General features: G+C 40.7%; 1 protein-coding gene across 3 annotated transcripts in view; it reads right to left on the bottom strand.

The window, feature by feature from the left end:
* PAPSS1 (3'-phosphoadenosine 5'-phosphosulfate synthase 1) overlaps positions 1-14,365 on the bottom strand; it is a 109,675-nt gene that overhangs the window by 73,142 nt on the left and 22,168 nt on the right. For all 3 annotated transcript variants that reach the window (XM_079919974.1, XM_079919973.1, XM_079919975.1), the window contains 2 exons: positions 10,371-10,509; positions 6,183-6,301 (listed from right to left, as the gene is read on the bottom strand). In XM_079919974.1, the coding sequence (XP_079776100.1) occupies positions 6,183-6,301; positions 10,371-10,509 (258 nt within the window). The remainder of the gene's footprint in view (positions 1-6,182; positions 6,302-10,370; positions 10,510-14,365) is intronic.

Genomic DNA, 14,365 nt, shown 5'->3' with positions numbered 1-14,365 from the left:
AGCTGGTTCTCTGAGAAGATAAACAAAATTGATAAACCATTAGCCAGAATCATCAAGAGGGAGAGGACTCAAATCAATAAAATTAGAAATGAAAAAGGAGAAGTTACAACAGACACCACAGAAATACAAAGCATCCTAAGAGACTACTACAAGCAACTCTATGCCAATAAAATGGACAACCTGGAAGAAATGGACAAATTCTTAGAAAGGTATAACCTTCCAAGACTGAACCAGGAAGATACAGAAAATATGAACAGACCAATCACAAGTAATGAAATTGAGACTGTGATTAAAAATCTTCCAACAGGGCTTCCCTGGTGGCGCAGTGGTTGAGAGTCCGCCTGCCAATGCAGGGGACGCGGGATCGTGCCCCGGTTCGGGAAGATCCCACATGCCACGGAGCAGCTTGGCCCGTGAGCCATGGCCGCTGAGCCTGTGCGTTCAGAGCCTTTGCTCCGCAACGGGAGAGGCCACAACAGTGAGAGGCCCGCGTACCAGAAAAAAAAAAAAATCTTCCAACAAACAAAAGTCCAGGACCAGATGGCTTCACAGGTGAATTCTATAAAACATTTAGAGAAGAGCTAACACCCATCTTTCTCAAACTCTTCCAAAAAGTTGCAGAGGAAGGAACACTCCCAAACTCATTCGATGAGGCCACCATCACCCTGATACCAAAACCAGACAAAGATACTACAAAAAAAGAAAATTACAGACCAATTTCACTGATGAATATAGATGCAAAAATCCTCAACAAAATACTAGCAAACAGAATCCAACAACACATTAAAAGGATCATACAACACGATCAAGTGGGAATTATCCCAGGGATGCAAGGATTCTTCAATATATGCAAATCAATCAATGTGATACACCATATTATCAAATTGAAGAAGAAAAACCATATGATCATCTCAATAGATGCAGAAAAAGGTTCTGACAAAATTCAACACCCATTTATGATAAAAACTCTCCAGAAAGTGGGCATACAGGGAAGCTACCTCAAGATAATAAAGGCCATATATGACAAACCCACAGCAAACATCATTCTCAATGGTGAAAAACTGAAAGCATTTTCTCTAAGATCAGGAACAAGACAAGGATGTCCACTATCACCACTATTATTCAACATAGTTTTGGAAGTCCTAGTCACAGCAATCAGAGAAGAAAAAGAAATAAAAGGAATACAAATTGGAAAAGAATAAGTAAAACTGTCACTGTTTGCAGATGACATGACACTATACATAGAGAATCCTAGAAATGCCACCAGAAAACTACTAGAGCTAATCAATGAATTTGGTAAACTTGCAGGATACAAAATTAATGCACAGAAATCTTTGCAGTCCTATACACTAATGATGAAAAATCTGAAAGAGAAATTATGGAAACACTCCCATTTACCATTGCAACAAAAAGAATAAAATACCTAGGAATAAACCTACCTAGGGTGACAAAAGACCTGTATGCAGAAAACTATAAGACACTGATGAAAGAAATTAAAGATGATACCAACAGATGGAGAGATATACCATGTTATTGGATTGGAAGAATCAATATTGTGAAAATGACTATACTACCCAAAGCAATCTACAGATTCAATGCAATCCCTATCAAATGACCAATGGCATTTTTTACGGAACTAGAACAAATCATCTTAAAATTTGTATGGAGACACAGAAAACCCCGAATAGCCAAAGCAGTCTTGAGGGAAAAAAATGGAGATGGAGGAATCAGACTCCCTGACTTCAGACTATATTACAAAGCTACAGTAAGCAAGACAATATGGTACTGGCACAAAAACAGAAATCAATGGAACAAGATAGAAAGCCCAGAGATAAACCCACACACCTATGGTCAACTAATCTATGACAAAGGAGGCAAAGATACACAATGGAGAAAAGACAGTCTCTTCAGTAAGTGGTGCTGGGAAAACTGGACAGCTACATGTAAAAGAATGAAATTAGAACACTCCTTAACACCATACACAAAAATAAAGTCAAAATGGATTCGAGACCTAAATGTAAGACCGGACACTATAAAACTCTTAGAGGAAAACATAGCAAGAACACTCTTTGACATAAATTACAGGAAGATCTTTTTTGATCCACCTCCTAGAGTAATGGAAATAAAAACAAAAATAAACAAATGGGACCTAATGAAACTTCAAAGCTTTTGCACAGCAAAGGAAACCATAAACAAGACGAAAAGACAACCTTCAGAATGGGAGAAAATATTTGCAAATGAACCAACGAACAAAGGATTAATCTCCAAAATATATAAACAGCTCATGCAGCTCAATATTAAAGAAACAAACAACCCAATCCAAAAATGGGCAGAAGACCTAAATAGACATTTCTCCAAAGAAGACATACAGATGGCCAAGAAGCACATGAAAAGATGCTCAACATCACTAATTATTAGAGAAATGCAAATCAAAACTACAATGAGGGGCTTCCCTGGTGGCACAGTGGTTGAGAGTCCACCTGCTGATGCAGGGGATGTGGGTTCATGCCTGGGTCTGGGAAGATCCCACATGCCGCGGAGCGGCTAGGCCCATGAGCCATGGCCGCTGAGCCTGCGCGTCCGGAGCCTGTGCTCCGCAGCGGGAGAGGCCACAACAGTGAGAGGCCCACGTACCACAAAAAAACAAAAAAAACAAAAAAAAACAACTACAATGAGGTATCACCTCACACCAGTTAGAATGAGCATCATCAGAAAATGTACAAACAACAAATGCTGGAGAGGGTGCAGAGAAAAGGGAAACCTCTTGCACTGCTGGTGGGAATGTAAATTGATACGGCCACTACGGAGAACAGTAGGGAGGTTCCTTAAAAAACTAAAAATAGATTTACCATATGATCCAGCAATCCCACTACTGGGCATATACCCAGAGAAAACCATATTTCAAAAAGACACATGCACCCCAATGTTCATGGCAGCACTATTTACAATAGCCAGGTCATGGAAGCAACCTAAATGCCCAATGACAGACGAATGGATAAAGAAGTTGTGGTATATATATACAATGGAATATTACTCAGACATAAAAAAGGAACGAAATTGAGTCATTTGTTGAGACGTGGATGGATCTAGAGACTGTCATACAGAGTGAAGTAAGTCAGAAAGAGAAAAACAAATATCGTATATTAACGCATGTAGATGGAACCTAGAAAAATGGTACAGATGAGCCAGTTTGCAGGGCAGAAGTTGAGACACAGATATAGAGAACAGACATATGGACACCAATGGGGGAAAACTGCATTGGGGTGGGGATGGTGGTGTGCTGAATTGGGCGAATGGGATTGACATGTATACACTAATGTGTATAAAACTGATGACTAATTAAGAACCTGCAGTATAAAAAAACAAAGAAAACAACTAATACTAAACTTTCATTGGGTTATTTGTATGGAAATATGTTAATATAAATGTTTCAGACATTACATGAAATTTCTAAAAATCTTATATGTTCTGGTATAATGTTATAAGTCATAATTCTAGTTATTACTTTAAAATGTATATCTCAGAAATAACTAAATTTCCTTGTCAATTGCCTTATTATGAACTTTCATCAAATCTTTAACCATGGTCATTTTTAAGTCTTTTGTCATTCACAGACAGTTCTGGGTGTACTCAGGCTTTTGCAAAAATGTTCCTATAAAAGGGTTTCATCTTCAAGGAATTCATGGAAAAGACTCTGACAAGTACAGGTTTCTGGTAACTGACTATACTGCTGAACTGAATGAATAAGCATTTTCAGAACTCTAATGAAAAACTGATGAATTCATAAAAGTGCTAACAAAAGATCAAGATGAAAAACAATTAATTACATGGGACTGAGTGAACTGATGAGGATGATTATAATTTTTGTGACTTTCTGTCTGAATTTAAAAAAAAAAATCCCACAAGGACTCAGAGGCAAAAAATATACAAATCAATTTTCACTGCAAAGTAAAGGAGCTGTTACAGTGGAGGATTACTGGACTGAATGTCAATATTATGACATAGTATGAGTGTGTTTCGTGTTTGGTAATTACATTCATTGTTGCTTCTGTTGTGGTCATCCATTTACAATGCTTGGTGTCAGTCTATCTCTTGTAAAAATAAAGTACAGTGTGTGTGTGTGTGAAAAAATAATTAAAAAAAAAATCAAACTGGGACTATTTTCTCACACCATATACAAAAATTAATTCAAAATGGGTTAAAGACTTAAATGTAAGGCCTGAAACCATAAAACTTCTACAAGAAAACATGGGCAGTATGCTCTTTGGTCTTAATAGTATTTTTTTTTTGGCTATGTCTCCTCAGGCAAGGGAAACAAATGCAAAAGTAAACAAATGGGACTACATCAAACTAAAAAGCTTTTGCACAGCAAAGGAAACGATCAACAAAACAAAAAGGCCACGTACTGAATGGGAGAAGATATTCGCAAATGATATTGCTGGTAAGGGGTTTATATCCAAAATATACAAAGAACTCACACAACTAACATCAAAAAAACCAAACAGGGCTTCCCTGGTGGCACAGTGGGTGAGAGTCCGCCTGCCAATGCAGGGGACACGGGTTCATGCCCCGGTCAGGGAGGATCCCACATGCCGCGGAGCAGCTAGGCCCATGAGCCATGGCCGCTGAGCCTGCGCGTCCGGAGCCTGTGCTCCACAATGGGAGAGGCCACAGCAGTGAGAGGCCCATGTACCGCAAAAAAAAAAACAAAAACCAAACAATCCGATTAAAAAATGGGCAGAGGATCTGAGGATCTGTTTTTCTAAAGAAGACATGCAGTTGGTGAACAAGCACATGAAAAGATGCTCAACATCACTAATGATCAGGGAAATACAAATCAAAACCACTATAGAGATAACACCTCACACCTGTCAGAATGGCTATTAACAAAAACACAACAAATGACAAGTATCGTCGATGATGTGTGGAAAAGGGAACCCTCATACACTATTGGTGGAAATATAAATTGGTGCAGCCACTATGGAAAACAGTATGGAGATTCCTCAAAAAATTACAAATAGAACTATCATATGATCCAGCAATACCTCTCCTAGGTATTTATCCAAAGAAAATAAAAACACTAATTAGAAAAGCTATACACACCCCTATGCAGCATTATTTACAACAGCCAAGAAATGGATGCAACCCAAGTACCCATCAATAGATGAATGGATAAAGTTGTGGTATATGTATATAATGAAATATTACTCAGCCATAAAAGAGAATGAAATCTTGCCATTTATGACAATATGGATGGACCCACAGGATACTATACTAAGTGAAATAAGTCAGACAGAGAAAGACAAATATTGTATGATTTCACTTTTATGTGGAATCTAAAGAACAAAACAAATGAACAACCTTAACAAAACAGAAACAGAGTTATTGATAGAGAGCAAAAAGATTACCAGAAGAGAGGGGACTGGGGGAGGAAGAAAGAAATAGGTGAGGGTGATTAAGAGGTACAACCTTACAGTTGCAAAATAAATGAGTCATTGAGTATGAAATATATAGTGTGGGAAATACAGTTAATAACTAAGTAATATCTTTGTGGCAACGTAACTAGACTTATTATGGTAATCATTTTGAAATGTATATAAAACATCAGTATGTTGTGTAACAGAAACTAACACAGTGTTATAAATTATACTTCAAAAACAAATGAACATACAAACAAACTCACAGAAAAAGAGATCAGATTTGTAGTTACCAGAGGCAGGGGGTGGGGGGAGAGGGAACTGGATGAAGGCAGTCAAAAGGTACAATCTTCCAGTTATAAGGTAAATAAGTACTAGGGATGTAAGGTACAACATTATAAATATAATTAACACTGCTGTATGCCATATATGAAAGTTTCTAAGAAAGTAAATCCTAAGAGTTCTTATCACACACACAAAAAAATTTTTTCTATTTCTTAAATTCTGTACCTATGTGAGATGATGGATGTTCACTAAACTTATTGTGATTATCATTTCGTGATGTACATAAGTCAAATCATTATGCTGTACACTGTAAACTTATACAATGCTGTATGTCAATTATATCTCAATAAAATCGGAAGAAAAAAAAGAATATAAAATACAAATGTTACTCCACATCACCAGCACCCTTTTTTTGGAGGGGGAATGTTATGAGATGGATATAATTATTCTCTGGGGATTCCCTCTTGGACCTCCTCTTACCCGTTCCTGTAGAAGTTCCACAACCTGCTGGACACAGTCATTTACATCACAGGAGTCAGTTTTCAGCACCAATTCCGGGGCCTCTGGTTTTTCATATTCAGAATCAATCCCAGTGAAACCTATAAAAGGTAAAAGATAATAGAGGGAGTGGAAATTAAAATAGGTTTGTTTCCTCAGTGTAAGTCTCTGCTATGCTGAAGTTCATATTTATGCTGCCCCTTCTAAGTTACGGGGTTATAATATTGAAACTTCTTTCCTGGGAGAAGATTTCTAATTAAACTTTTGTTTCTTCTTTGAACACAAACAGTCGATCCTTCTTATTCGCAGTAGTTCTCTTCAATAAGTTGCCACACATACAAAATTAGTGAATACTGAACCACTGCTTCTAGGAGAAGTGTGGGTTTGGTTTCCTGTGGGCCTCTAGTCACCAAATTTTTGTCAACCAATTAATATATTTGTTTTATGAGTGTTTCTGTTTAAAGACAGCTTATTTCATATATAGTACTGATTCATTAACACCGAACTCATGGCCAACAGCACCAGAACTCATGTCTGAACAAAGCTTATCTAACACATGTATTTTCTCCACAAGGCAGGTCAGTCTTCCTGCCCTTGAGAACACTGGACAGTACTTCAGCACTGTGCCGGGGGGTCATTTTAAACAGCAAAATCACCAACAAAAAGAAAAAAAAAAGTTAAAACACATGGCACTAAACAGGCCATCAAAAGGACACTTCTTGGGCTTCCCTCGTGGCACAGTTGTTGAGAGTCCGCCTGCCCATGCAGGGGACATGGGTTCGTGCCCCGGTCCGGGAAGATCCCACATGCCGCGGAGCGGCTGGGCCCGTGAGCCATGGCCACTGAGCCTGCGCGTCCGGAGCCTGTGCTCCGCAACGGGAGAGGCCACAACAGTGAGAGGCCTGCGTACCAAAAAAACAAAACAAAACAGAAAAGGACACTTCTTTACAGTATGAGAGCTGATACACAAAAGCTTTGTTCAACTTCAGCTGGGAATGTATATTCCGGGTGACTAAAATTCTGCTGCTCTGTGTGTGTCTACAAGTGACAGCCAAAGTACTGTGGGTATATGGATGTGGGGTAACAAATTTTAGTGAGTAGGCACACTTGCAAATTTGGAATCTTCCAATAATGAAGATTGATGATATTTCTATCACCCTTCCTTTTTTCTGTTAAGTAAATGCCTACATTGCCTGTGAAGAAAACAGGAATGAATACCAAGTAATCCAGAGCATCCCATTTCTCCACGGGAACACAGGATATAGTGCCGAAACCCTGGGCAGAAAACCAAACTCCACAAGATTTTTTTCCCTCTCAGTGCAAAAACCAACGCCAAGCCAATCTGTCCATTATATTCACCAGGATTATCTACAGCCGAATTGAAGCTCTGCAGGGTTCTTCTGCCATCACATGAAGTGTTCAGGCAAGACAGATGAACTACTATTAGCTTAAGCAGAACATAAGTAAGGAATCCTGTTATATCACCAAAAATGTTCCACAATCAAATGTAACCCATTTAGATATTAACCACTATTTAGATTTTCCCTATCTGTACATGTGCTACCGTGTAACTGCCTAGAAGAGAAAGAACGCATGATGTTAACCACAGAATGGGCTGGCTGAGCTGAAGATATGCTATTCCTATCTTTCATATTATTCCATACCTAAGTCATTCGAGATCTGTCTGCCTTGGAATGCCAAGTCATTCTTGGGTTAGAATGGTCAACATGAACTTAAAATCATTACTAAAAAGCTTTAAAATAAACACTACAAGTCTACAGCCCATCTATTTTTTTTTTTCTATTTCATATTTTTAAGTATCACATGAAGTTCTGAACCCAAGAAGAAATTTTTGCATTACCAATATTCCCGACAGTATTAGTGGTGAGTCACAGTAAAATACGTGGGGAAAAAACAAACCTGGTTAAAACACTAGTTCTTAAGCTCTGATTCTCAAATGTGGCTACATGCTGGAATCACTGGGTCCCACCCTTAAGAGATTCTGATTTCAATGGTTTGCGGTACAGCCTTGGCACTAGATTTTTTAAGTCCCATCAGATAATGCTTATGTGCAGCAAAGCTTTGAGGATCACTGTGTTAGAAGACTTGGTTTAACATTTTAAAAGCCCAGGAAGTCTCTTCCTAGTTAATTTAGCCCATAAGTGATTACAGTAAATGTATACTGTGAGAAAAACGTTTATATTTAAGTAAATAATAACTACTTGAGCGTTACTCGTGAAAATAATCTAGGTATTTAAGAGTAGCTGACACAGGCATATATTTACAGTTTAGTAAATGTCATATAAAGGCCTACAAAAGCCTGAAGTCTGCTGAATGTATGCAATCTCACCTGTCCCTGAAATGTTTACCATCAAGGCTCTGAAATAGCATTGGCAGGAAACTTTTTAAGCACCATTCTTACAATGAGTAAATGATTTTGAAAACTGTCCAGTCAGGAACTCTAGAACCATGGCAAACCTAAAATAAATAAACGTGTGTACACACATGCACACAAGTATACATTAACCTAAGAACATTTTAACAATGTCTATTCAAAGGAGTTACGAAACACCTGGTAAACAAGTAAAACATAGAAAACTGAACTAATACAAGCACATTCCCAGATACAGAATGCAAACTGTAAGTGACTCAAGGTATTTTGGATTCAGTCTTATTATTCATCTTTGCATCCCCAGCACCAGATATAAACCTTGCAAATAGAAAGCATTGATCAAAGTGTTGAACATCCAATTTCCACTCCACCTTCTAATCCATCCGAGAAGCATTTACTGTGTGTGTGTACCAAGTATTATGCTTTGGGCCACGCTCTGTGCTAAATTCTAAAAATACAAAAATGGTAAAGATGTTGTCCTGGCTCACAGGGTGCTTACTCCAGCTGAGCAAACAAATCTACCTCCCTCACCAATCCATCCTTGCAAAACCAACAAAAGCAACTACAGTTAAAATAAGTAAAAGATTCAGACTTCAGGATCCTGGACACACTGTTCTGCTTCTCTTTGCAGAAGTGCACACTGGCCGTCAACAGAGAGAGGGTGACCTAGAAATTAAATGGATAAACTGTTTTCCCTCCTGTTGTCATATATTATTCAGGTCAGGCAGCCTATTCTCACTGAGTCAAGAAAGTACAGGCTTAATGGGTGAAACTTGAGTCTCCATGATGGCAAGACTGGATACGAGCCCTGCCCAAGGAACCAGATTCATCACGGCCAGTGGAACTTGCCCCAACTGCTAATGGGCGCCCAGGTCCAAACAGAAGAGCCCAGAATAACAAGCATTTTCCTTCCTGTTCCACCTTTTCCTTTCTAGGGCCAGAAGCTGGTGCTAAAATCTACACTTCCTAGAGCTCCTGGGAGCTCCTGGAGTCCAGGCTATCACACTCCCTGCTGGGAAGGCAAACAAAAGTTAGGGGCATGAATTGATCCCAAACAATGCTGAACCTATGTGCCCTCTGTTACTGTTAATAATAATACCGGTAACAGACCAGGGCTAATGTCAAAGGATGTCTAAAAGATAAACAGAATGACTGGTATCAAGGGCGACAGCAGAACGGGTTCTAAATGTCTCTTTCTATGTCCAAATTTTCATCATAGTTGAAACTCTGGGAGCAGACCATAAAATCAAAAATACAAGCTGTATGTACTTTGATAAAATCACAGATATGTTAATTTAATCTAATGCAACAATCATACATAGAATGAATTTCAGACCATTCCAGGCACTATGATATAAATAAGAATGAGACATTTTCCTTGCTCTCAAGATGCTTGTAATTCAGGCATTTTTCCCAGCAGCTATGGAATGTCCTACATCTTCACTGGAACAAAGAGAACAGAAGTGGCAGCAACTATCCAACTAATAGCCAATCTAATGCTAGGTACCTAATTATACCAAATAGGCTTCCCAAAGTCCCAATCCTCTAAAACTGCCTTGTGAGTAGGATTTCAACCTGATCGATGATACTGAGGGTACACGGTGCCAGGTACTACTGGTAGGCCTGAGAGATACAACAGTGTAACAAGACCTGCTTTCTCTTCTCAAGTAGCTCCAAGTTGTTTGAAAACTTCCATCTCTTAGAAAAGATTATCAGTCTCAGATATGGTAAGATGAAACATCTAAGGAAAGACAAACTGGGAAAAAAATATTGCTTACCTTTAATTTCTCCAGCCCGTGCTTTTTTGTAGAGTCCTTTGACATCCCTCTGTTCACAAACATGCAGGGGAGCATCAACAAACACTTCAAAAAAAGGTAAACTTGCACCCTCATGAATTTGCCTTGCATTGTTGCGATCCTTAGAAAAAAGGCACATACAGAAACGTAATGAAGAGTGCTCATACGAATCAAGGGTACTGTATTAATGTCAAGGACAAGTAAAAGTGCTTTTCAGCTGTGTTAGTGGAAAATAGACAAAGTTTAATTTATATTTTGAAAATATAAACTGAAAAAAAATAAACCCAAGAAATTATTAGATTAACACACCCATTCTTCATTAAGGATTTTTTTTTAATTTATTTTTTTAACATCTTTATTGGAGTCTAATTGCTTTACAATGGTGTGTTAGTTTCTGCTGTATAACAAAGTGAATCAGTTATACATATACATATGTTCCCATATCCCCTCCCTCTTGCGTCTCCCTCCCACCCTCCCTATCCCACCCCTCTAGGGGGTCACAAAGCACCAAGCTGATCTCCCTGTGCTATGCGGCTGCTTCCTACTAGCTATCTATTTTACGTTTGGTAGTGTATATATGTCCATGCCACTCTCTCACTACGTCCCAGCTTACCCTTCCCCCTCCCCGTATCCTCAAAAGGCCTGCTATTCTGAGATACTGGCAAGTTCCAGGAGGGAGAACAATGGATGCCCCATTAAAACTTTCACCTAAATTTTATGAGGAAGCTGAGCCAAAGCCCAGCTTAAATGCAGATGTCAGTCATCAGGCCTCTCTCTTAACAACAGGCTCCACCTCAGCCTGAGCTAGCGTGAAAGTAACTTCACAAGGGATCCATTCAGAACCCAGAGGTTAGTTTATTCACTTGCCAAATACAAACCCCTGCAGCCGCTACACACCTCTAGCATTCCCAAAACTTCACTTTTCTGCATGGCTCCTAACCCCCAACTCTGCTAACACCTTCACTGCTCGGCCTCAACTCTCTCTGGAACACTGCTTCCTTTGTAAGTGAAACTCTTCTTCTTTCTGGTCTTAACTGAAACCAAGTTCTCCCTTGAGGATTCACTCATCTTCCTGTTCTCAAATGCAGGCTCCACGTTCATATTCTATAGACAAGGCAGCGCCACCATTTTCAAAGCTAGCCCCTACACCTTCCTCCATCCTATCCCCACATGGCTCATGTTATCATTTACCACCTTTCTTACGGCCCCTCAACCCATGCCTACTTCCACTCTTATCAGATGGCCACACTTCTCATTTCAAAAAGAAAATCCCCGGGGACTTCCCTGACCGTCCAGTGGTTAGGACTCCGTGCTTCCAATGCAGGGGGTGTGGGTTCAATCCCTGGTCGGGGAACTAAGATCCCACATGCCGTGTAGCATGGCCAAAAAAAAATAAAGAAAGAAAAGAAAAGGAAACCCCAGACACGAACGCTCTCAATCTCCCCTCTGCCATATAATTTACCTATATCCCCCACCTTTATCTCCTTCCCTCCTGCCGCTCCTCCCTTCACAGATTCAAAATCCCCTACTCTGCAATGGAATACTATTCAGCCATAAAAAAGAATGAGATTTTTGCCATTTGTAGTAACACGGATGGGCTTGGAGGGCATTATACTAAGTGAAATAAGTTTGACAGAGAAAGACAAATACTGTATGATATCACGTGTATGTGGAATCTAAACAAATACAACAGGACTTCCCTGGTGGTGCAGTGGTTAAGAATCCGCCTGCCAATGCAGGGTACAGAGGTTCGAGCTCTGGTCCGGGAAGATCCCACATGCCGTGGAGCAACTAAGCCCGTGCGCCACTACTACTGAGCCTGCGTTCTAGAGCCCGCAAGCCACAACTAATGAAGCCTGCGTGCCTAGAGCTCGTGCTCTGCAACAAGAGAAGCCACTGCAATGAGAAACCCGCACACAGTAACAAAGAGTAGCCCCTGCTCGCCGCAACTAGAGAAAGCCCACGCATGGCAATGAAGACCCAATGCAGCCAAAAATAATAAATAAATAAAATAAATAAATTTTAAAAAGTACAACAAACTAGTGAATATAACAAAAAAGAAGCAGACTCACAGAGATGGAGAACAAACTAGTGGTTACCAGTAGGAGAGGGGGAAGGGGCAACATAGGGGTGGGGAGTCAGAGGTACAAACTGTTAGGTGTAAGATGAGCTAAAGGATGTAGCGTACAACATGGCGAGTAGAGCCAATATTTTGTAATAACTGTAAATGGAAAGTAACTTTTAAAAATTGTACATAAGAAAAAAAAATCCCCTTCCTGCTAATGAACCTTGCTCAATCCATTATTGCTGCTGCATCTGGAATTTTCAACCTCCTCCTTCTCCACTGGCAACAAACAAGTAAAAGTCACTCTCTTCCATTAAAAAGAGATGAGCTAACAAATCATACAAAAATTCCCTCAATCCTGGCACTTTCCAAGCCATTCTGCCACATGTCATACTACTAACCCTGCGTACTGCAATCATGCTACTCCCCGGTCGTTCCTATGCTCCCCTGCGGCACTGGTGCTGCCCACCTTCTACCAGGAGACCACTGCTCACACTGCACAGTCCCTGAGCACTTTTCTCAACTGCTTTCACTGTGTAAACTACAGCATATAAACCAACACTCAAGCCTGAACTCTGACCTCTCCCGAAATTAAACACACCTTTCCAACTTCCTCCAAAATACACCCACCTGGAGATCTCCCAGGTACCTCAAACTTAACACGTCCAAAACTGAACCCACTCTCTTTTCTCCCAAGCTTGCATTCCCACCTATACTGCCCAAATCAAGGGATGACGACACTACTCACCCAGAATCCCCAGAGTTGTTCTGGTTTCTTCCCTTTGCCGTTCCACCCCCTGCATTTTGTCACAAAGTCCTTCAGATTTTACCTCTAGACATAACACTAACCCAGTCTGCACTTCTTCCCTAGCTCCTGGCTCAACCTCATTTTTCCTGCCTGGACAACACCCTTTTAATACGTCTGCTGGCTTCCAGCTTTGACCTGCTCAAAGCCACACTCTACACTGTCCCCAGGATGACAGAGGATGCAAATTCAACCACGTCACTAAACTCTTCAGAGACTGCCCAGCACCATCAGGGTAAAACCCAAGCTTCTCAGGCCTTCTCCAAGAAGCGTCAGGCCTTCTCCACCTGGCCCCACCATTCTCAGTCTTGCACCTGATGTTCTATTGATAATTAACACCTGCCTGGTCTACCAGGCTGTTTGGGCCTAATGCCTTTGCCATCCCCCCTGCCAAAAACACTCCACCTCTCTCTGGCTACAGCAATGTGTCCCCTCACAGCACAGCTCCATGCTAAGTCCTCCAGGAAGCCTACCCTCATGTCCAGGCTGACTGAGGTCTCACTTCTGCTGGGTTCTCAGAGTACCCACCATATACATCTGTCACAGATCTCATCCCAATATACTGAAATAATTTCAGTAGCTTTATAGCCTTAGTATCTGGCAGAGTGATTAAGTCGTGATCCTACTATTCCAACTGTCCTTTTTTTTTTTTTTTTTTGAGGTACGCGGGTTTCTCACTGTTGTGGCCTCTCCCGTTGCGGAGCACAGGCTCCGGACGCGCAGGCTCAGCGGCCATGGCTCACGGGCCTACCCGCTCTGCAGCACGTGGGATCTTCCCGGACCGGGGCACGAACCTGTGTCCCCTGCATCGGCAGGCGGACTCTCAATCACTGTGCCACCAGGGAAGCCCCCAACTGTCCTTTTAAATGAAGGTGTTCCCCAAGTTTCCATCTGTGTCTTGCTTCTCATTCTATATACTCTTTTGTACACTCAACTTCATCAAGGTTTCAACAATAAAGTTAATGATTCCCCAATTTTTTTTTTTAAATTTATTTTTGGCCGTGCTGGGTCTTTGTTGCTGTGCGTGGGCTTTCTCTAGCTGGGGCGAGCGAGGGCTACTCTTCGTTGCGGTGCGCGGGCTTGTCATTGTGGTGGCTTCTCTTGTTG

This window comes from Stenella coeruleoalba, assembly GCF_951394435.1.
Source record: "Stenella coeruleoalba genome assembly, chromosome: 4".
NCBI classification, from domain to species: Eukaryota; Metazoa; Chordata; class Mammalia; order Artiodactyla; family Delphinidae; genus Stenella; species Stenella coeruleoalba.
The sequence above is the reverse complement of the archived record's forward strand: the minus strand, read 5'-3'. Positions and strand labels throughout refer to the sequence as shown.